The sequence below is a fragment of the Sinocyclocheilus rhinocerous genome, unplaced genomic scaffold (genome assembly GCF_001515625.1).
Source record: "Sinocyclocheilus rhinocerous isolate Xijiao unplaced genomic scaffold, SAMN03320098_v1.1 scaffold898, whole genome shotgun sequence".
Classification (NCBI taxonomy): Eukaryota; Metazoa; Chordata; class Actinopteri; order Cypriniformes; family Cyprinidae; genus Sinocyclocheilus; species Sinocyclocheilus rhinocerous.
In genome coordinates, this window is record NW_015652144.1 from 1,026,603 (window position 1) to 1,051,189 (window position 24,587).

At 36.0% G+C, this 24,587-nt stretch overlaps 2 protein-coding genes and 1 long non-coding RNA gene across 4 annotated transcripts in view; 1 reads left to right on the top strand and 2 right to left on the bottom strand.

The window, feature by feature from the left end:
- Positions 1-5,141, top strand: part of lrrc24 (leucine rich repeat containing 24) — a 21,658-nt gene extending 16,517 nt beyond the window's left edge. For both annotated transcript variants that reach the window (XM_016519258.1, XM_016519259.1), the window contains exons 3-5: positions 819-1,097; positions 2,845-3,013; positions 3,784-5,141. In XM_016519258.1, coding sequence (XP_016374744.1) covers positions 819-1,097; positions 2,845-3,013; positions 3,784-4,949 — 1,614 coding nt within the window. In that variant the 3' untranslated portion in view covers positions 4,950-5,141. The remainder of the gene's footprint in view (positions 1-818; positions 1,098-2,844; positions 3,014-3,783) is intronic.
- Positions 5,142-8,461: 3,320 nt separating this feature from the next.
- LOC107713677 (CMRF35-like molecule 1) overlaps positions 8,462-24,587 on the bottom strand; it is a 21,667-nt gene continuing 5,541 nt past the window's right edge. Inside the window, exons 2-9 of the mRNA XM_016519260.1 lie at positions 20,891-21,208; positions 20,644-20,749; positions 10,518-10,735; positions 10,248-10,275; positions 9,911-10,077; positions 9,661-9,701; positions 9,069-9,149; positions 8,462-8,882 (exon numbers count right to left, since the gene is read on the bottom strand). Coding sequence (XP_016374746.1) covers positions 8,829-8,882; positions 9,069-9,149; positions 9,661-9,701; positions 9,911-10,077; positions 10,248-10,275; positions 10,518-10,735; positions 20,644-20,749; positions 20,891-21,208 — 1,013 coding nt within the window. The 3' untranslated portion in view covers positions 8,462-8,828. The remainder of the gene's footprint in view (positions 8,883-9,068; positions 9,150-9,660; positions 9,702-9,910; positions 10,078-10,247; positions 10,276-10,517; positions 10,736-20,643; positions 20,750-20,890; positions 21,209-24,587) is intronic.
- Positions 23,756-24,158, bottom strand: LOC107713679 (uncharacterized). The gene is made up of 3 exons (XR_001636918.1): positions 24,080-24,158; positions 23,938-23,997; positions 23,756-23,852 (listed from the first exon to the last, which is right to left on the bottom strand). It is a non-coding gene; the product is annotated as an uncharacterized LOC107713679 (long non-coding RNA).

Sequence of the window (24,587 nt, forward strand, 5' to 3'; positions counted from 1 at the left end):
CATTTGTGAATGTTGCTGCTATTATAGCGGGGACCCGACACATATCACTGAGAGCTGTTGATTAATAATTTAATAATAATTGCATTATTAATATAATTTAAATGATCATTAGACTACAACAATAATAAAAAATATATATAATTCCACTATTAATATAATGTATTATTAATTTGATTATTAATTACAACAGCATTAATAATAATAATAATAATAATAATATGTACAATACTGATTTTATTATTATTATATATTTTTTTGTTGTGGTTGTTTTACTATTATTATTAATTCCATTGTTAGTGTATTATGTGTCATGTATTATTTATGTACTTTATAATTCATATTATTATTAATGACAACACCTTTAACAATAATAATACTACGTACAATAATACTTGAACTATTAATAAAAATTAAACAACAATAATACTAATTCCATAATTAATGTAATTTAAATGATCATTCGATTACAGCTATGAATATCAATATATTTAATAAATATAAATATTAAAATATTTACACATTATATCTATATATTATATATTTAAATATTGTATAAATATAAATATCAATTTAATAATAATAATAATGAATTACTATTATTATTATTTTGTTTCTCAGAGAACTGAATTGTGTTATTTATCCATAGACTAGCTATTTTAAAGCTGAAAAGTGTGAATATTGGTAAGAAATACAGGTTAAACTGATTATCTCTAGTTCTTTCTGCTTAAAATTCTTTAATGTTAGTTTATAAAATTAACCATGTCACAAACCTGTGTTAATGTACTAATGTTTTGCCACGGAATCTGTGTCCTGTCCAGACCATCTTTCTGCAGGACAATGCCATCGGACAGATCCGTCAGCGGGATCTATCTGACCTCGGCCAGCTGCACTACCTCTACCTGCAGAATAACAGCATCTCCACGCTGGAGGCCGGGGCCTTCAGAAACCTGGGTCTGCTTCTGGAGCTGGCGCTCAACGGAAACCGCATCCACCTGATCACAGCTGACGTGTTCCGCGGCCTGGACCACCTGCGCATCCTCTACCTCGCAGGAAACCAGATCACCAGACTCCAGGACTACACTTTCCGCGGACTGCAGGTGGAACGGCCGTCTGCGACATTCTGCCTATCAAAATATACATTTTCAAATGTTTTAACATTCCAAATGATTTAGCAATTTTTTACAATTTAACATATGTTATAGGAGCATTAATGTGCAGCATTAATGTGACTAAAATATTAATTTAAAGATTGGCAATAAAGGTTCAACTAGGAGTCGGACTGTAAATTTATTGGCTTGTTACATAAAAATGTTATTTCCAAAATGAAACTGTAAAGAGAAACAAGTGATTTTTGCATTGGAAAGAAATGTAATTGACTATCCTCCGGTTTCACAGACGAGGCTTAAGGCTAGTCCCAGACTAAAATGCATGTTTGAGCTGTCTCAGCTGAAAATATCTTGTTCTGACATGTCTTAAAATATGTCAGTGCCATTGTTCTGTCTCAAGACGCACCCCTGTAATGTTTTCTTCGAAGACATTTTTATAAACGCTGCTTAAATACCTTCATTTAACTAAGGCCTAGTCCTGGCTTAAGCTAAACCCCGTCTGTGCAACCGGGCCTATAAGTACTGTTTTAAAGGTAGGCTAGTCAGTTTCTGTGCTACTAGTGCCACCTAGCGGAAATACAAAGATAAAGCATATTTTCAAACACCCATTTCGCGCGTCAAATATCACAAACACAGCTCTCACAGGTCTACAAAAAATGAAAGCATGTCTCAACAGGTAAAAGTATGCTGCTTTCAATAAAAGAACCAACATTTTAGTAATACTTTTAACATAGAGTTTAGCATAGGGCCTACCTGTGAAGAAGAAACAGCCCAAGTTCGTCGTATTGACTGAAACCCAAACATTTCATTCAAAGCCTCCATCTTGTAAAAACCTCCGCCTTTGTTTACCCTGGTTTTACCATAATGTCTGTTTTTGTGTATTTTGGTAAATCTTTGTTTTTGCTTACGCTTCTGTAACGGAATCTGAATGTCTTCTTCTTCCTCACCGGTTAAACACCCTCGGGCTCAGTCTGCTACAGTAGCCCCGCCCCAAACTCTCGCTATTGGCTGCTCAGAGCTATGCAAATACATAGGTTGACAGGCAGGTAGGGCATCCTATCAATTTATTTGAACCAAATGCAATGATTGAACAAACATTTTATAGTATATCAAAACATTTTAAGAACTTCATTTATTGGACCTTTTGACTGTAAATCTAACAAAGTTATATATATATACAGGTGCATCTCAATAAATTAGAATGTCGTGGAAAAGTTCATTTATTTTGCAAAATATTTTTTCATCTTTTGTAAAGCCATCAAAACGCTATCATGGACTTTTATTTTGCTTATGGGGTAATTGCGAATTGTGAACACAGAAATAATACTTGTTGCAGTTTCCAATTACCACTATCGAAGGTCTGTGGAGTTCAAACTAAATTAGAACATTTCATCCTAACAATGTGAGATCATTTTTGAAATATTAAAACCATAATTTGCTGTCTCACTAAAATTATTTTTAAAATGTTCCAAATATTTGCACAGACTTTACATAATGTTATGCCAAAGTGTGCATGTTTCATGAGAGTAGAGGAGAAGCAGAAGCCACAGAAAAGCAGTACAAATACTCATAAAAGTGCTAAATTAATAGGGGCTTTTTCAGCAATATGCAAATTCGATAGAGACACTGAAGTGAAAATAGATGACTCTGCATTATGCTAGATTGCTTTACAAAGTGTGTTTTTATGATAGCTACGATCATGCCTGTAGTGATAATCGTGATGAAATGCTGATTGCAGCGGTTGCAGGAGCTGCATCTGCAGGAGAATGCGGTGGAGGTTCTGGGAGATCAAGCTCTGGTGGGTCTGTCCTCTCTGGCTCTTCTGGACCTGAGCAGGAACAACCTGAGAACCCTGAGTCCCGCTTCACTCAAACCCCTCGTCAGCCTGCAGGTGCTGAGGGTCACAGGTAAGAGGTTCATATTAGCCAATACCACGAAAAATCTGAAATAACACTACCATTCAAATGTTTGTGGTCAGTAAGATTTTTTTTATAAATAAATTAATACTTTTATTCAGCGTCCTGCATTCAATTGATCAAAAATGACAGTAAAGACATGTTACAAAATGTTAAAAATGTTGTAACAATGTTACAAAAGATTTATATTTCACATAAATGCTTTTTAACTTAATTGTCTTTTTAACTTTCAATTCACTGAGGAATTCTGAAAGAAAAAAAAAGGTATCAATTTCCACAAAATATGATGAAGCACAACTGTTTTCAACAATGACAATAACAAGAAATATTTCTGGAGCTTTGCATCACATGAATAAATTACATTTTAAAATGTATTCAAATAAAAAACAGCTATTTTAAATTGTTATAATATCACAATATCACTGTTTTTACTGCATTTTTGATCAAATAATTCATTTTTAAGATTTTTCTCTTTAAAAAAAAGCCCATGTGAGATTGTCATAAATATTAATTAAGAAATGTTTCCATTGGTAGCTCTGCCAGGTTAAGTAAGCTAATTAATATTCATGATCCAAACTTTCATCATAAAACAGTCCAGTGTTATATGAGTTGCATGGCCTGCAAACGTACCACAGTGACATGGCATTTAGATGTCAGACCAGCTTTACTTTTTCTCAAATATTTTTGCACAACAATTCTGTTTGAATAAATATTTAATAATGCTGTATTTTGAGAGGCTTATATTGCATTTGCTCTTACAGATAACCCGTGGCGCTGCGACTGTGCTCTGCACTGGCTACGCGGCTGGATAAACGAAGAGGGTCAGAGGCTATTAAGCTCAGCCGAGCGCCGGATGCTGTGCGCCGAACCTCCGCGCCTCTCCCATCTCAGTCTGGTCGAGGTTCCCGCAAACAGCCTCATTTGCATTCCGCCCATAGTGCAACTGGAGCCCAGCCACCTGACGGTGCGTTTGGGGGAGAGTCTACGTGTGTCCTGCCAGGCGTCCGGATACCCGCAGCCTCAAGTCACCTGGAGGAAAGCGTCCCACGGAAAAGCCCAGCTGTCTCCCAGAGGTCTGGTGCAGGAGGTCGGGATGGATGGAGATGCCAAGACCAGAGGGAGGTTAGTGACGGCCAGGCCTGGGGGAAAAGGAGGGTCGGCGAGTCACGGGCCGGTCCGAGGAGGAACCGACGACGGAGGTGACCGGGAAAGCTTCGATCCCGACACGGGAAGTGGGATGCTGTTTCTCAGCAATGTCACGGTGGCGCATGCCGGACGCTACGAATGCGAGGCCTGGAATCCCGGCGGAGTGGCTCGGGTGACTTTTCACCTGTCGGTGAACATGTCTTCATCTTTGTCCCGCTCGGAAATCTGGCCTCGACTGCATTCCTCGTCTTACTATCATCCTTCTTCGGTGGACGTGAGTCAGGAGCCGATTTATGAGCTTGAAAGCATGGACTTCAACGCACTGGGAACCGCGACCCAGACGGCCATCACGGTGGGAATCTCTCTTTTGGCGTTGACGGCGTTGTTGCTTCTCTGCATGATTTACAGTCGCCACCGCCAACGGCAGAAAGAGGAAGGCGGATACGGCGCCAGCAAAGAGGAAAGCATCCTCTACGTCAACGACTACTCCGATGGTCCCACCACGTTCGCTCAACTTGAAGAGTACCGGGACGAACGCGGCCACGAGATGTACGTGTTAAACCGTGCCAAACCGGTGCTGCCTCCCCCGCCATCCTGCAGCCAACAGGGGTCGACGCTAAAGGCCGGTGAGTGCATGCTGACCCCGGGCCGGGCCGTGGGGATCGGACCCCGCAGGGCTCCTGCAGAAGGAGGCGAAGGACCGCCACTTGATCCCGAAGGGTTGTTCATGAACCAGAGCTTGCTGTTTGACACGCAAATCGCTTATGAGATCCACTGCTGAACTGGATCTCTGGATAGACTTCAAGGTTCTTGCCATCGGATGTTATCCTGCTGAAGTTCCTTTCGTTCTGAGAGCACAAATGTATTTATTTTTTGGTGAAAAGCATTGAAGGAATAACAGATTTTAAAGCTGTGGTGTGTAGTTTCAGTGCCACCGAATGGATTTTTGCAAAAAAAAGTCTGAAAGTCAAGGAAGTGGTTGAGTCAGTGTTGCTACACTCTTCAAAATAAAAGTGATACCAAAGAAGAACCATTTTTGGATGCCCAAAAGAACCTGTCAGTGAACAACAGTTTTATAAAATAATTTTTTTCTTGGTGTGAAGAACATTTTAATAATCTAAAGAACCTTTTGAGCAATGGAAAGATTAAAGGTTCTTTATTGGCATCTATGGTTCCATTAAGAACCTTTAACTATCATGGAACATATTCATTCCACAAAAGGTTATTTATAGCGAAAAAAAAAGGTTCTTCAGAGTATTTGAATGTTCTTTACATAAAGAGAAAATTGTTCTTTTAAAAACTGATCACTGAAAGGTTGAACCCAAAACTGGTTCTTCAATTGCATTGCTACAAAAAACACCTTTGGGAACCTTTATTTCTTAAGCGTGTATATTGTGCAGCTTAAACAAGCAGATAAATGTTACAAACATCAATGTTTACTCTCTTTGGGGAAATCAACCTACAAATGGCTAGTTATAATCATCTCTGGGATTGCACACAGCAGCTTTTAGGGAATAGTTAATCCAAAAATTGTTACCATTTGCATTGTTTGCATGATTGTTTTGTTCTGTAGAATCACAAATGGAGATTTTTTTTAAAGCACTAGGATACATTTTAAGGTTATTTTAAAAAAACATATTCCATTTTCCATTCTGCATATTTAACTAGTTCTCATTTGTGTTGCACAGAGGAAAAGTGAAAGCATATGGGTTTGGAAAATTATGTAATTTTTTTTTTTTTGTAATTGGAATAATTTTTAAAACATGTCAAAATGCTTTTGACAGAAAAAATATTGCATTTTTCTACAGCGATAGGGGTGCTAGGGAAAAGAGAGAAAAGATCATTGTAAAGCAAGACTGCAAAAATAGATCAGGAAGAAAATGCAAGTGAGGATACGGTGAGTGAAAAAAGTGTTTCCAAGAGTAGTCCAGGGAAATAATTCATTGGATGTAGGCTAGCATTGAAAAGTTTGAGGTCAGTAAAGACATTTATAATATTACAATAGATTTCCATTTCAGATAAATGCCGTTCTTTTAAATTTTCTATACTTAAAAGAATCCTGAAAAAAAATGTATCACGTTTTTCACAAAAATATGAAGTTTCACAGCTGTTTTCAACATTGATAATTTATATAAATAATTAAATACTTTCTTGACAGAAAATTTACATATTAGAATGATTTCTGAAGCATCATGTGACACTGAAGACTGGAGAATGATGCTGAAAATTCAGCTTTGCATCACAGGAATAAATTACATTTTAAAATATATTTAAATAGCGCACAGTTATTTTAAATTATAATAATAATTCACAATATTATGTCTTTACTGTATTGTTTATAAAAATAAATACAGCCATGTGAGCCCTATGAGACTTTCTTAAAGGGGTCATCGGATGCCCAGTTGATATGATTCTTTAGGGTCTTAATGAAAAGTCTATAACATACTTTGGTTAAAATTTCTCAATGGTAGTCTAAAAAAACACCCTTTTTACCCTGTCAAAATTAGCTCTGTTTTCAGCCAGCTGTTTTTTAGTCCATGTCGCTTTAAATGCTAATGAGCTCTGCTGACCCCGCCCCTCTCTTCCGTGGGGTGACGAGCAGACTGTAAACTTCAGCCGTGAAACTGGCTAATTAGCACATTATTAGGTTCAAACAACTTGTAAAGTGAATTTTGCATCTGATGACCCCTTTAAAAAACAACCCCAAATTTAAAAAAAAAAGTGTAGTTGTGAGAGCTAAATATGTTTCAACAACCCAGTATTCATCACTCACTATGACAGATTATGGTCATTTATATTGCTGCCTCTGTTTGGAACAACATCAAGGTGAATAAATGACTGAAGTTTCATTTTTGCATGAACTGTTCCTTCATTAATGGTGCAGGTTTTTGCTGAAAGCAAATTCTTATGGAATGAGAGCGGTTACCTATACCTTTGAAAGAAGAGGTTACATGAAACTACCAAAAACTGATATTTTTTGTCTTGTTACTGTAAAATGAAGTGATCCAGGCTGAGGGTTTGACCTCTTGGACAGGGACTGAGGACAACAGCAAAGGACATTTGTCAGGACATCCCTGTGTCCAGCGATATGTGTCAGGCAGTGTGAATAGCTTAATGTCGTTCTTCTTGAAAATGCTGTCTACATATTTCAAATATCCTTTCTTTTCCAATGCATTCCTGTGTGTATTTGTGTGTGAACGGCAGGCAGCAGAAGAGAATGAAACCTGCTGTAAACAAGAACCAAAAGCGGGTGGGAAGTTTGTTCACTATCCTGGATACAAATGAAGTAGTCGCATCTATTTCCCGTCTGAAGCTCGTTTGCTCTCCTCTTGACCTCTGTTGGAATAACACTGTGAATAAACAAACAGGACTCTACATTCACAGCTAGCTTTTGTAAGTTATTAGATATGCCAGTTTCTTTCATATAACAGTATTTTTTTTGAGAGTGTGAGTTTTCTTTCCTCTTGGCTTTTTTCATCCCCAGCATTACACGGACTATTGAGTAGTGAAACACATCAGGGTAAACTGTATAAAAGCATTCATTTCAGCTTGTGGGAACATCTCAAGGTGTTGGTTAAGCTTCTGCTCAACATTACAATAGTTTGTGTATTTCTGTCAAATGTCTATCAAATATCAACCTATTTTATCCGAATAAATTATGCCTTTATTTGAGATTTGCTGTGTCAAAAAAAAAAAAAAAAAAGAGTGAAAGTGTGACAGTCACCAGTAAGCTGCATTTGATTCACAACATACAGGGTTATTAAAGTAGAGATACTATTATAGTTTTATAATAATATTTTGAGTAATAATGTTTAAGTTTTTATATTTTTTGTTTTCATTTTAATTTAACTATTAGTCATTTTGTTGTTTGTGTCATAAGTTTAAAATGTCTGTATAGTTTCCATTAATTGTTATTTTAGTTTTAGTCTAGTTATTTTAGTACAGAAATGTTGAGTTGGCAATAAGCTGAAGTGAAAAAAGTTAGTTTCAGTTCATTTTATTTTTTATTGCAAGGAACAGAGTTTGTTTTATGATTTTAGTTACCACACACACACACAGTAATATTACCTTGAATGAGAGCCATGTAGACATTTTATATATTAACATTTATTATATTTTAATTGCAAATCCATTAAAATATTCCTTTATGTATAGATTGAAGTACTTTTTACAACGAAACCTTACACAAACAACAATAAAAATGCTAAAACATATAGCAGCTCAATCAAAAAAAAAAAGTTCTTTATGCAAAGACAAATATTGAGTAATCCAATTTCAAGTCAGCATATTTTTTTCGGGTTTCTCTGAAGTGGTGTAACTAATTGCAAGCTGACCTGAACTCATGTGTCGGTCTCTGATGTGGCAAAGATGTTTCAGTTTTGCTTCTCACATCGACTAAGAATAAAAGTAGAAAAGCAGAAGAAAATGTATCTCTACAAACATGCACACTGTTTTTACAGATGTGGCAAGAATCTTAAGAGTAAAATAATAATCTGACACAACCATGTCCCTGCATGCATGCAACACTTAAGTTCCTCTTTTTCTTTCTCACATGAAATCTTTTGCGGCTTTACAAGAAACTGCGCATGATGTAAAACAGAAAATGCCATTACTTAACATTGTAATATTCATAATGTGAATGGCCAGAGATAATCTGTTATTAGTGAAGTTTCGGAGTGCTGTAGATCACTTCTTCTCGTTCAAGAGGACGGCTCTGAGAAGGATTAAATAAAACACAAGACAGAGTGAGATTAATTTCAATAAGTCAGTGATTTAAAGCATTGAGGCCACTACATTATGCATTTCCACTGATAATGAGATCAAATAGATTACATCATATTCTTGCAAAAGGAAATAGGCTATCTTTTATGTGCATTATTAGCAATGTAATAGTACTTACAATGGAGACCTGGTTTTGAACATGGTCTTCTGCTTTCTTGAAGACCACAGTGTCGTATGCAACAGTCATTGGACCTTCTGCCTGTGAAAGGAGAGAGAAAAAACAACTTTAAAAGATTATTTAGATGGAATAAGTGTTATGCAGTGCACATGCCTGTTAACACCAAGAACTATAATTATATTAACGTCCACACCAACGGACAATAACGTTCTGCAGTTAAGGATTGCCAGGTCTGGGGGGGAAAAATTCACCCAATTGATAATCAAAACTAGGCCAAAACTAGCCTAATCGTATTTTTTTCCTAGGTTTTCCCCTCCGACGAATTTGTTCTTGAGAGATAGCTTTAACCCGTGGCAACAGTCTAAAAGTAGCCCAATTCCACACTAAAACTGCGGACTTGTAACTCTTTAAAGTCCAGTGGATTCTGATTGGTTGTTAATGTTTTTATCATTCTGGAAGTGATTCCACTGTGTTGTTATCTTTGTAATTGTGGTGTGAACGTCTGTATTCTCATTGAATTAGAACGTGATCTTCCGTGGTGAGAACGGGTCTTTAGTCTGACGTGGACATTTTAAGGCCTATAAACACATACCACAGAACAGACGTCAGGTCTTCGTTTGGACAAAGCCCCATCTTAAAATAGGAAGAATCGTATTACAAAACCACAAGAAACCTAAAAAAGTTCCAAAATAATATATAAATGAGAAAAAATAAGTGATATTCACGGGGACTTTTCACCAAGGTAATGTAATGCGACAGTGCAATAACTCCTGTGAAATTGGATTTGAGGCATTAGCAGTGGAATAGTGCTTTGAATTGAATATATAAGTGTTAGAACTGACTGTGTTTTTTAATAAGCCTCCAGATGACTAAAACCAGCATCAGTAACAGAAGCAGCGGCACAGCAGTATAGAGGAGAAAAATCCAGTGCATCTGGTCAGTAGAGTTGCCAGGAGAGCAGTTGCTGTCCTCCGGATCATTGCTTGCTGTTTGGTTTCTGCATATGGAGCTGTTATTAAAAAAATTGAATAATTTGATGGGTTTAAAATGTGAATATAAACCTAATTAAGAAAAGTAGCTTTTTAATCAGTAGGTGTCAAAATATTTTTACCTCTTAACTAAATATGAGATTATGTGTACCCCTGGTTATCTGACTTGATAAATTCAAGATGTACTTACGGAAATAGACCAGCATCATCACTTTCAGCTGAGATCAGAAGACAAAAAGCAAAAGATAATTTTTAAAATGAATATTATATATATATATATATATATATTATAACATACTGTACATATAATGTATATATATATATATATACATATACATATACATATACATATACATACACATATATACACACACACACACTTACACACACTTCAAATATAAATAAATGCATTATGTCTTTTATAAATGAAATGCTTTTTTCGAAACATAACTGGACTTACATGTATTTTTATATTTATCGTCCTTCTGAACAAGGAGTTGAACTGGAACCTGCAGATCTCCCACAGAGCAGAAGTACCAGCCAGAATCAGTCCGTCTCAGTCCAGTCGTCAGCACAGTGAAGGATCTTCCCCCATCATCATCACTGATCTGGACTGATGAATTCTGGGATGTGTCAGTCCTCCCCACTGTGTAACAGCTCTGATCTTTATATCTGCACCTGAAACACTCAAATAAAGGTTTATGTATCAAATATTTTCTGATATTTTTTTTTTATTATATTGCTGTTAAATTGATAATAATAACAATAATAATTGCAGGGAAATGCACATGACTCATTTTTTCCCATATGACAAGAATCAATGTTGCAAACTCGTGGTTACTGAAACATTTATAAAAGTTGTTGAAAGGTTTCTTATGCATGTGAACTTGAAGCAGATTTTCTTTGCGATTAAGTTTTACACAGCCTGATATAAACTGAACCGCACTCTAAATTGGAATATATTTAACACACAGTTCTATTTAATGACCCTGTTGTGTCCTTAGGAAGTAAATCCAACAAAATATACAACGTAACGCAGGGTAGTTTATAAAAACATGTTTTGAGGGTAGAAAGTATTTTCTGTGTCTTACCTGCAGTGTAAAGTAAAACACCAAAGAGAATCGGAGAACGAGCCATGTGACGGTCAGAGTGAGTAAAAGGCAGAACCTGAAATGAACATTTGACTTCCTTCCAGAGAGAAATAAGCAGTTCCAGTTACTGCATTCACTGATGTAATAAAAACTGAAGTCAGCAGAGACCTCACAGACAAATATTGTGCACACACACACACATTGCTAGATCACATCCTTATTGCAGTAATGGTTTGACACAAGAGTATTTGTCTAAATAAACACAAAAATATACAAGGTATCATAAATGTACAAAACAATGGCATGACTAATTAGCTTAGTGACCATTCATAATAAAAAGGGACAGTTATTGTCATATTATAGGCCATGTTTATGTGCTTTATGCATCAAATCTGAACTAGACAGAATATACATTAGTTTTGAGCGGCAAAAAAATAAATCATTCAGTGTGTCCAAATATGAGGATTCATTTTATTTATCAGAGCATTGTATTAACAAGACATGTCCTATAAAAACATGCCCAAGGTTCAAATCCAAAGCAATTCAACAAGCAAAATAAATAATGACAAATGCAAATAGGAGTCATTTGCATAAGAGACTACATACACAAAAGACTGTTGCTTTTAACTATTCAGGTTCATATAAGGGCCATGTGTTCGTTCGGGCATTAAACCGACTCTTAACGGGTAGTTTTTCATGTTGAAGGACAAACTGAAATTTGGGACCCATCAAAATCAAAGTTTCCAGGCTTAAGAAAAGCCAAAATACATAACTCAAGAGATTGGCTCTATGACTCTCAAAACAGAATGAAAAGAAATAAAAACCCAAAAGAACAAAGGGAAGCATTTCCTACAACTTTGCCTTTCCATGCTCTTGTTTTTCAGAAACACACAATACAACTCTTTCAATAAAGCCACACTCATTCCCTCAAAAGACACAGACACAGACACAGACACAGACACAGACACAGACACAGACACAGACACAGACACAGCACAAGCCAACAAAAACTCTTCACACTCTCTGTATCCGCCCCAGGAATCAGAGGTTTTTTTATAGCTTCTAATTAACCTGAAACACCTGCCTCCACTAATTAGCTCAACCCACATCATTAGCCCATTAGAGAGCTGTACGTCCCAAACATCACCAGAAGAGGGAGACAGAGACTCTACAGAGACTGAGTTCTGCAGAAATCCACTGCACCAGATGTGGAGAAATAGACATATTTTTGAGTGTGACCCATAATGACTAATCTTGCAAATGCAATGCCTGATCTTCACAAAACATGGTACACATGTACAACAAGCCTGAAAAACATGCCAAATTTGATGAGTTTCTGCTGCTCAGTGGGCTTTGATCATATTCAATTTGTATAATATATAGTTTTTAAATATCTCAACTCTGTTTTTAAAATGTAATCATTTTGAAGAGATGGCAGTAGATGTTAGCATATAGGGCCATATAAGGTTCAGAAGAGATAGAAATGACTTCTGCAGCAGCCTAATCTGCAGAATCTGCTAAATGTTTATTATTGTACCAAAATAAGAGGGTACATATAAAATGCATGTAAATGTTTATTTCGTACTGACCTGAATAAGATATTTCACAAAAAAGACATTTACATATTAGTCCACAAAAGAAAATATTAGTTGAATTTATAAAAGTGACCCTGTTCAAAAGTTTACATTGATTCTTAATACTTTGTTGTTACCTGAATGATCCACAGCTGTTTTTGTTTTTTTGGGGGGTTTTTTTTGGTTTAGTGATAGTTGTTCATTCATTAGAGTCCATTGTTTGTCCAGAACAGTTAAACTGCCCGCTCTTCTTCAGAAAAATCCTTCAGGTCCCACAAATTCTGTGGTTTTTCAGCATTTTTGTGTATTTGAACCCTTTCCAACAATGACTGTATGATTTCGAGATCCATCTTTTCACACTGAGGACAACTGAGGGACTCATATGCAACTATTACAGAAGATTTAAACGCTCATTGATGCTCCAGAAGCAAAAACGATGCATTAAGAGCCGGGGGGTGTAAACTTTTGTACAAATGTGTAAATTTTTCTTATTTTGCCAAAATAACTTTTTTTTCATTTAGTACTGCCCTTCAGAAGCTACAGAAGATACTTACATGTTTCCCAGAAGACAAAATAAGTGAAATTTACCCTGATTTTCTAATTCAAAGATTTTTCAGCCCCTGGCTCTTATTGCATTGCGTTTCCTTCTGGAGCATCAGTGAGCGTTTGAACCGTCTGTAATAGTTGCATATGAGTCCCTCAGTTGTCCTCAGTCACAGTGTGAAAAGATGGATCTCAAAATCATACAGTGATTGTTGGAAAGGGTTCAAATACACAAAAATGCTGAAAAACCACATAATTTGTGGGACCAGGAGGATTTTTCTGAAGAAGAGTGGGCAGTTAACATGTTCAGGACAAACAAGGGACTCATGAACAACCATCACAAAACAAAAAAACACAGCTGTGGATCATTCAGGTAACAACAAGAATCAAGTGTATGCAAACTTTTGAATGGGGTCATTTTTATAAATTCGAAATAACATTTTGCAGATTCTGCACGTTGTATGCAAACTTTTGACTTCCACTGTAAATACAAATGTATTATAAATAAATTTTCTAACAAAATTCCTTAGAATCTTTTATATAAATTCTTTAAATGAATGTTCTTCAATATTTAAACAGCATTTAAACAAATAGCTTGCATCTCTTAATTTTCTTACAAAATTTCGTATGAACTTCCTTACAAAATTGTCTTAATCTCTTATATATTTTCTTATTGAGCATATATAAACATAACTATTTCTTACAAAATTGTCATAATTTCTTATGCATTGTGTGGCCTTCTTGAGCATCAGTAAATGTTTTCACCTTATGTAATAGTTGTGTATGAGTTTCTCAGTTTTCCTCAGTGTGAAAAGATGGATCTCAAAATCATAGTCACTGCTGGAAAGGGTTCAAATATGCAGAAGATGCTGGAAAACCAAAGAATGTGCAGGAGCTGGAGGATTTTTCTGAAGAACAGCAGGCAGCTGAACTCCTCAGGACAAACAAAGGACTCATGAACAACTATCACAAAATATAAAAACAATGACACATAGTATTAAGATTCAAGGGTATGTAAACTTTTGAATGGGGTCATTTTTATAAATTCAGTTATTATTTTGTCTTGTGGAGTATATGTAAACATCTGTTATGTGAAATAGCTTATTCAGGACAGTACTAAATAAAAAATAACATGCAATTTTCATGATCCCTCTTATTTTGTTTCAATTATTAACATTTTGCACATTCTGCAACGGGTATGTAAACTTATGAGCACGACTGTGTGTGTGTGTGTGAATATATATATATATATGTATATATATTATTATTATTACAAAATACAAATAATTATTAGATGCAAGTATTGCTGCTTCAAGCCAAAGCGCCAGACACTACCAGGACTGGTCTGGTCCAGTTGTTTTCACTGATCAAGTGCAGGTCGTGGTCTGTGGGATAATATATGACCTCTGCAGGAGGACTTGTGTGCCAGTTGAAGGGGAAGCCAAATCATCCTTGACCCAGCTTTTTGCCAATTTTATAATGCCTTTGGATGTCACCTATTATGAGATAAATAAAAGCAGTTAGAATAAAATAAAATTTTCTATTGAATTTAATCATCTATAATAACATCTAATTCCCAAATGTATTATTCTAACACTTGTCCAGAACGTCCTGCTCCAGCTGTTCCTCAGCAGCGGGACAGACTTCAGAAGTTGGTGCCATAATATTATGAATAATGAAATAAATAAGTAAAATATAAGAGTGGCTCTTCATTTAGGGGCACTTTTACATCTTAAAATAAACTTCTCTAAACATTGTGAACGAATTTGTTAAAACTCAAAAAACATATTAACTAATTTGGTTATGACTAGACAGATCATCACCTGATCAAAAACACATAGGATCCTTAAACTGTCACTAATGACAGCATTGTTTTGGGACAGTGAAATCAAATCAACCATTAATCAATACTTCATAATAACATCTCTATGTGATTGTACCATCGGTAAATCTCCAACATGATCCCGTCTCACGCCGGTTCTTCTTCTCAGCCTGAGCCAGGTTGTATTTTGCAGACACAGAGAGCGGGCTTCTTCCAGAAACTCTTCTTCATCTTTTTTCTCCTCTTTCTCTGGCTCCTTTCTCCCTCCATTAATCTCAGCATCAGCAGCCCCAACAGGCGCCTCATCAAGCCAATGAGGATGCTGGTCCTCCGCCGTGTTGGAGGTGTATTTGAGAAGCACACAGGGCTTGTGTACAGACTCCATATCAGTCACTGTTTGTGGTCCTGAACTTAAATTTCCCATGATAAGACCATTCGTCACTCGCTAATAATCGTTTTAAATAGAATTGTAATGTAATAAAGGCATGCACAGAGGTGCAGAATTTCCCCCCCCCAAAAAAAAGTCCCGTGGTCCTGTTTAATAGCAGAATTCCTGTCTGTTTTTGATAAGTTATATATTTTGCTGTATCGTATATATATTAGTATATCGGCCAGGCTGCTTAAAGTTTTTGACACATTAAAGCGATAAAGAAACATTCATGAATGGGAAAATGTGGAAACTGTCCACCAGGTTATTGCTCTGTTGCAGGACAGTAGATGTGATTTTGCAGGACACGTGTGTGTGAGATATATTTTTTAATTAGTTGGAAAGCATATTTGCCATCACATTATAATAAAGTTTCAAATTGCCAAAGCTTTGTTAACTGTGACCGGTTCTGTGCCTGGCACTCAGTTTGCCCAGGTGCAACATAATTTACGGGACCTATTCAGTCTAATGAACAGACTATAGGTAAAAATCACATTTTATACTAAAATAACTTTCCTTAAGTAGCGAGTTTGTTTTCCTTTATTAAACTATGCAAACATTAAATACGTTTTACTGGATTCAGAGCATCTTTAACTGTATTCATCAACTTTTCAGGAGGTGCACAGAATACAAAACATCCAAATAATTCTTGAGAGCAGAATTACGAGTATCCACCTTATTTTGAGACTTCCAATTCACTAGCCGCTATTGGTAGGCCTAAGTAACTAGAAGAATGACAAAGTACAGTAAACGATAAAACTATCTGGCTGTCTTATTATTTATGACGATAGAAAATCTGGATGGGTAAAAATAACTTTGAGAAAATGTCATCATAAGCGTCATTATCTATAAATCATTTCTATAGCGGAGTGCATGAGCATGAGAGGATCTGGTCACTTCTTGCAGTGTCTATTTCTTCCTGTTTCAGAGGAAGGGCAGAACTATCGCCTTAAACCACAAAAACATTAGGAAGTGAGCGAAGTAGCCAGTTTGGAGTCAGCAACCTCACACTCAATGGTTTAAGCCGCTTTGGGGAAGTCGTGGCCTAATGGTTAGAGAGTCGGACTCGTAACCCAAAGGTTGCGGACAGAACAGTGAACCCACAAACACTGAACAAAATGTTACATTCTAGAAGCGTGAAAATGATCAGCACACAAACTGTTATGTGTAACTGTTAGCTTAAGTTTCCATTTTTATTATTGTGTTCAATCATTTTTCCAACTGAGGTAAGGGGTTCATGGGGGTTGGTATAAAATAATTTTGAACAAGCAAATATGATTAACAAAATAACTGATGAATATACTAAATTTAAACTGTCCATGTTTTCAAATATGTTAAACCTCAAAGGATTTCATAACACAATTAATAGCAGTGAAATATCGAAACATTATATCGGAGTATATCCGAGATTTAAAAAAAACCCAGTCTCTTATATTTTCTCAAAAATATGTGAGATTCAAGTACATAAAAACATGCATACTACATACATAAATATATTCTGTTTCTTCAAGTACAGTTTAAAAGCACTGTGGCTGCACCGTTTCCTGTAATGACCGTGAGGAACTTCTGAGCAAAAAATAAAAGAATCTACACAGTTGAATCACAAAAACACAAGTACAGAAGCAACACTTCAAATGATGACACTGACTTCTGCTCCACTTGTTCACCACGTTCACCACATCAGACCGTCAGATCAGTGAAAGTCCATTGAGGGAAAGGAGTCAAATTATTATTTCTGTTCACACATACAACTGCAATCATTTTTATTTAATTTTATATATGCTTGTGTTTGTAATAATGCGAGAAACAGAAATCAAGCAAGTAAACTAAAATTGATTTTTACAGTGAAGAAATTAAACAGACTATATAACAAAATGTAGAATTACATACTGCTAAGAAACAATCCCATTTTCTCAGGAGAAGACTTTTGACAGAGTAGGCTAGTTATGAACTGTGCATTCATTTACAATTATTTTTTGAAATTTCAATAGTCTTGACCCTCACATCTGTTCATATAGGTCCTTTTGAAAATATAATATTAGGTGTTTTAATATAAAATACACACCCCATGAGCAAATTAATTAAAACAAACTTAAGAAAATAAAAAAAGGGTGTGATGACAGTCCTGTTGATTTTGTTTCTCTTGGTCTGTGTTCTTGTGTTGTTCTCACTGTTGCTGTCAGTGTGGACCCACGGTGCTGTATATTATGCTGTATATTGCTCCACCAGCTGAAGACTTCATCGCTTCACTCCCAGGAACATTATCAATAGTACTGTAGGTTATGTCCTTGTTGGGATCCTGCGGAATAAGGGATCGTAATAAAATAATAATAATAATTCAGCGTGACCATACGTCTTGTTTTTCCAGACTTGTCCTGGCTGGGATTTCTAAATTGCCTAAACTTTCTGGGTTTTGGTTTTGTTTTCCTATTGTTTTCATACTTGCTGATGGTAATGACAGATAAGTAGTTTGACCAATAGCGTGCAGGCATTGTACATTAACAACCAATCGTGGCATGCAAGAGGGTGGGATCTATAGAGGCATCAAAGCAAAGCAAATAATGTAGAGAGCACATCAATAAGAAAACAAAGCCAAAACCTGGACATTTTAGGCAATTTAGTAATCCCAGCCAGGGGTCCGTTCTTCATACATCGCTAACTCAATTAGCTGGATTTGATTGTTGACGATTTGGCATGATCTTGGATTGTTTGGTTCTTTGAAGCTCATCCTGGAGTTGCTGTCATAGCAACAGGTCTGTAAGCTTAAAGCTCGGGAGCAGGCTTATTTCATGTAAACAGGATTTGATTGCATCTTTTTAAGACTTAAAAAGATACGATCTAAACCCGTTTACATGAAATAAGTAGCAGCCACCGATACTTTATTACAAGAGTATCCTACTGGTCCAGGGACAATAATTTAAAATAATAATAATTAAAAAATTAATTTGAAAATAATATTAGAATGTTGTGTAGTCTATATTACTATAGGCACAGCCAGTTTTACTTATTGAAAGATTTATTCATGATGAAATAATTACTTTATAATTGTTTTGGAGTCTTACATACATGCTATACATTTAATCTGAGTCGTGCATTTATTTGAGTGGTGACAGCTATTATGGGAGTGGCTTGATTTGAACGTAGAAGATACAGATAACAAATCTGTATCAAAAATCTGCTTCAAAGATAAAATTAAATGAATTGCTAATTACAACATTGAAATAAAAATGTAAAGCCTGTACGAATACTAGAAATCATGAATATAAATAATTGGGAATCATGTAAAAAATAAATAAACATAAAATAAAAACAGTGCACGTTTCCTTATAAAGATCCAGAAATTTGTCAAGTTTTTTGTCAGGTGTCTTTTTTAATTCTATGATGTTGCTGTCTTGTCGCCAGCCAATACCTGCATTGCTGATCGCACTTTCAAGTATCTATATATCTGCCCTTTTCGCGGAACACAAGAATGCACAGTAATCTCAGACAACTTAATCCAGATATTTTAATCAAATCTGCAATTTCGTTTTAAGAACCAAATTAGCCAGAGATCAGTTATCACGATTAAAAGATCTGGCATCTTTCAAATCATCTGAGCTGTATTAAGCGAGGTACGAAGAACGGACCCCAGGACACGCCTAAGAAAAATAGAACATATGGTCACCCTAAAATAAGTATATTAATGTCTGGTCTACTTACATGTGGGATTTCATCATTTATAGTGCTGTATATCACAGGATCTTCAGGTTTAGAGTAGATCTGCATTTCATACAATCACACAAAAAACAATAAAAACAGTAACATCAAGAAACCAAAATGACTGTAGGCTACATGTCCTGGAAATATGTGAGTGGCGTAAAGTATGTGTATAGTGTTGCATTCTTGTCAGAAATATTGTATGAAATAAGTCCAATAAATTCAATTAGCAGTTTGTTGGTCATAACTTTGTATTTATATTTCTGACATGACACAGCACACATCAAAGGGTTATTTCCTATGCAACAGGCCTGTGTAAAAATAAAATGCCTCTGATGAGCTGGTTCTTTTAATAGATCATTCTTATTATCTCATTGGTTACCATTTTAAATCAGTCCGACAAATGAAGTGGATAGAATAAACATAGGCTATGACTCGCTTTCTGAACTACCTGTTCCTTGGTCAACACAATGAAAATAGCTACAAGGAAGGCTGGACAAAAACAACAAATGCTTTTCTTTTCTCATATTTACTCTAAAACAATCTCTAGATTGATTAGAATGAAAAGGCTGTGTTATCAAAGAAGACAGAGTCTTGTATACTAAAAATGAACTGATAGGGCACATAACATAGGGGTTAAAGACACACATTAAGAAAAAATGTGCATTTATAATTAATAAGTCAAATGTGTGTTTTACCCCGGTGCGCCTTTAGCCCCGTTGAACCCTATATTATAATACCAACATTTTCACAACTTGCTTCTTATAAAGGACTTACCATGTCAGTGGTTCTGCTGCCGTTTCTCCCTCTGATTTGATGTTTATCTTGTTCTTCATTTTAAAAGAGAGGAAACAGTAATATCTGACATGAAAGGGGTCATATGATGTTGCTAAAAAGAACATTATGTTGTGTATTTGGTGTAATGCAATGTGTTTATGCAGTTTAAGGTATTTCTGCAAAGACAAAAAGGAGGAGAAAGGGAAGAATATCACCAGAGCAACGAGGAAATGACTGTTAGTCATGAAATAAACCAGAGACAAATATAGAATAATTTCACAAAGATTATTATAAAGGAAAGCCATTTACAGAGAACAGATTAAATACTAACACTTTGTCACTGACAGTGCCTGCGGACAAAAAAAAAAGTAAATTTAGTTGTGTTTTATTTCATATGTCGTATCAAAACTTTTTTCAAAAATTTATGATTTATTGAAAAATTTGTACCTGGTTCTGCCTCAGTTACAGTGAGATGAACAGGATTCAGTGCCTCTCCAGCAGAGCAGAAGTACCAGCCAGAATCAGTCCGTCTCAGTCCAGTCATCAGCACAGTGAAGGAGCTTCTCCCATCATCATCATCACTGATCTGGACTGATGAATTCTGGGATGTGTCAGCCCTCCCCACCGTGTAACAGCTCTGATCTTTATATCTGCACCACTGTTTGAGTTTATTCTGATATCTAGAACTGTAGAGACACTTAACACTGATATCACCACCTTCATGTCCAGATACACTGCTGCTCACCACAGACACATCAGGAGCTGAACACACACACACACACACACACACACACACACACCAGTCATTTGAGATTCTAAAATACATGAGGAATAAGAGAGAGAGTTTAAAATGAAGAGAATTGAACATTAGAATGAGATTAAAACAACTGCAAAATGTTTTACCAGATTGAATCTTGAGATAAGGCTCATATGTTATATTTATCGGTGGTTGTTCTCCGGTCTCCACAACACAATAATAATGTCCTTTGTGTTTGTTCTGCAGGTTTCTCATAGTCACAGTAAAGAGACTCTGATCAGGATGATCAATTACTGACAGATTCTCATCTGTTGTGTTTGTGTATGTATTAGATTTATCAATCTCTGAGAACCAGTATTTCTTCTGCTGTGTGTATTTCTTGTCATAATGACATGGGATGGTGACAGATCCTCCAGTCTGAATAGTTAATACATAGTTTGACCAACCGTCGTAGCTTTTAACACCTTAACAAACAACACACAAAATGTTATGTCCAACAATAAGTCACTTCACATAAAATCTTCACATAAAACAAATTAAAGCATGAACAGCTGAGCATAAAATCCGTCATTGCAAAATTCTAAACAGGATCTATTAGAGATTAACACAGCAATACATGTACTGTATACTCTCACCTAAAATGAGCCAAAACCAGATTGAAATGTAGAATGTGTTTGTCTTCGCATATGCGGTCATTGTGTTTCTCTTTCTGTATCTTGAGTTGTTCTGTTCTTGAGTATCTTGACTTCCCTCTTCCGATAATACTATTCAACCGGATAAAAGCTGTCACTGGGGCAGGACCTTTCAAGTTTATATATAGCATTTAGAAACTGTTATGGACACTTTAGGTACTAATACCTTCAAGGTACTAATATGCATTCTTTAGGAGTATAAATAGGTACCTTTGAAAGGATAGCCTATTGTCCCAGTAACTTTTGTCCTTTTTTCTGAATGTGGTAACGTATTAATTTGCATCTCTTTTGGATATAAAAATATATTTTACCAAACTTATACTTTTCTTCTGTTATCTTACGTTTTTATATCTCTGAATTTAAATTAATAACGTTTTCCATCTGTATGTTGTTGGCTAACACGAAAGTTTTGCCTTGGTTACAGTTAGCTGAACTGGAATCTGCAGATCTCTTATAGAGCAGCAGTACCAGCCAGAATCAGTCAGTCTCAGTCCAGTCATCAGCACAGTGAAGGATCTTCCCCCATCATCATCACTGATCTGGACTGATGAATTCTGGGATGTGTCAGTCCTCCCCACTGTGTAACAGCTCTGATCTTTATATCTGCACCACTGTTTGAGTTTATCCTGATATCCAGAACTGTAGAGACACTGAACACTGATATCACCACCTTCATGTCCAGATACACTGCTGCTCACCACAGACACATCAGGAGCTGAACACACACAGCAAAAACTTTTAGTTCTTGAACTTTGAAATATTTAATATTTCTACTGAATTATAAAACCACATTTCAATGTATAATAATAATACCAATAATAATAATAATAATAATAATGCACCAGAAATTTTTTTTTTTAGCTTGTTGAACAATTAAATACAAACGTTTTCTGTCATCAGGGTTTGCACGAGTGCCGATCTCCACAGCACACCAGTAATATCCAGAGTCTGAGGATGTTGGATTGTTGAGTTTCACAGTAAAAATATTGTTGGCTGGAGAATCAGTTATTGTCCATTTCCCTGTAGCATTTGCACGGGCTGTGATTCGGCAAGAAAACCAATACCCTTAACACCAGTATTTTGAGTTCACACTGAAAAAAATTATATGCTAGATTTACTTAAAAATATAGTGCATCATTTTTGCATCCCTCTTCTTAAGTACATTTCGCATGGAATTTTAAGCAGTGTTACCTAGAAATCTATAGTTGGCAATGCTTAAATGCTTGAGTATCCCAGTGAACGGTTTTGCTCAAATTTATTAGCTGGTGTAACACAATATTTTTAGTTCATACTAATAAATTTAAGTTATTTCTACAATAAAAGTCTTGTTCACCCCATTATAAATTTTATGCTCATTTAGATTGATAATGTTAAGTTTTTGTATTTTAAAATACTGCTAAATGACTAAATGTAATGTAATGTAAATGTAAAATATGCAAAGAAACAACAGCTGCTACACATGAACTCAGAAGAACAAGGTGGTTTATAAACACAAATATAAAACCTAGTTTTGAGGGTGGAATGTATTTTCTTTCTTACCTGCAGCAAACACTAAAACACCAATGAGAATCAGAGAACACCATTTTACGGACGTGTGAGTAAAAGACAGAAGCTGAAATTATGAAAAATGCCTCTGAGAATAATCAAAAATTAACCATTCTTGTACTCCTGATGTAATGGAAACTGTAGTCAGATGCTGTTTGTCACCCACGAGCTTACAGTAAAACTCTAGAAACAACACTTCCTAAAATAATGTGAGGTAGGCCTATCATAAAAATGCACGAAACACATAATAAGCTTATAAATGCATAAAAAAATGAAGGCCTTACTAAGAAGCTTAGTGACTGTTAATTTATCGTGTAAATGTTTTCAAAAAATATATTTTGCATACATTTAGTTATGCAACTACTTTCAACTTTAAGTACAGTTCTAAATGTCTTGTGGCTGCACTGGTTCCTGTAGCGTGCTAAACTTGCATTAAACTTAAAAAAAAAATGTGATAAAGTGCACAGTCAACCAAACAATCAACCACAAAACACTGAGTGATTAAGTCCAAAGCAACACTTCAACATTCGAGTCTCACTGACTTCCGCTCTATTTACAATGTTAATCGTGCGGAAATCAGCAGCAGAGTGCAGTGTGCAATACGTTTATACTGTACGGGCAGACCAGAAACACCAATGTGCAAATGAAAATCAAGAGGAAAGAGGAAAAAGTCAACTGCATGAGTGGATTCAGTGTTTGTGTATTTGTTAAATAAGCCAAAAATCTGCCCCCCCAAAAAAGTGGTGTGATAACATTTCACTGCTGCTGATTTTGTTTCTCTTGGTCAGAAGGGTCTGTTCCTGTGTTCTTCTCACTGTTGCTGTTGTTGTGGAGCCACAGTGCAGTATATTGTTCCAACTGCTGGAGGCCTCTGGAAGAGTGAGATCATTTCAAATTAATTGCCAGCAGTACCATAAACACATGATATGAAATGCCAATATTTCTGTAAAACCTACTGCTTCACTCCCAGAAACATTATCAATAGTACTGTAGGTGGTTATGTCCTTGTTGGCATCCTGTGGAGAAAGAGATTGTAAATATGCAGGATATATTCATGTCTGATATTTCATTATATCAGTGCATGTCTGGTCTACTTACATTTGGGGTTTCATCATTTATAGTGCTGTATATCACAGGGTATTCAGGTTTAGAGTAGATCTGAATTTCACACACAAAACAATACAGAAAAAAATATCAAGAAATTAACATATGACTCATTTAATACAGGTTCCATGGGTACTATGAGAAGTAAGGAGAAAAAAAATATTTTGCTCTAAAATATTTTTTTATTGGTTTTGATGATGACACCTCTCTAATGGCGCTTTTCCACTGCATGGTAGGGCACGGTACGGTTCACTTTTGGGGGGGTTTCCACTGGGTACAGTACCTGGTACTTTTTTTAGTACCACCTCTGTTGAGGTTCCAAGTGAACCGTGACATGTAAACTCTGCTGATCACGGATTGGCCGGAGAGAATCGTCACTACCTGCGTCACTGAACTTGCGACACAAACACAAAAGAACCGCTAGATTTAAATCAGCACAGCCAGCGAAGGATCGAACGCAACTGTTTTGAACGAGCGCACCTTTTTTTAACAACCAAAAAGT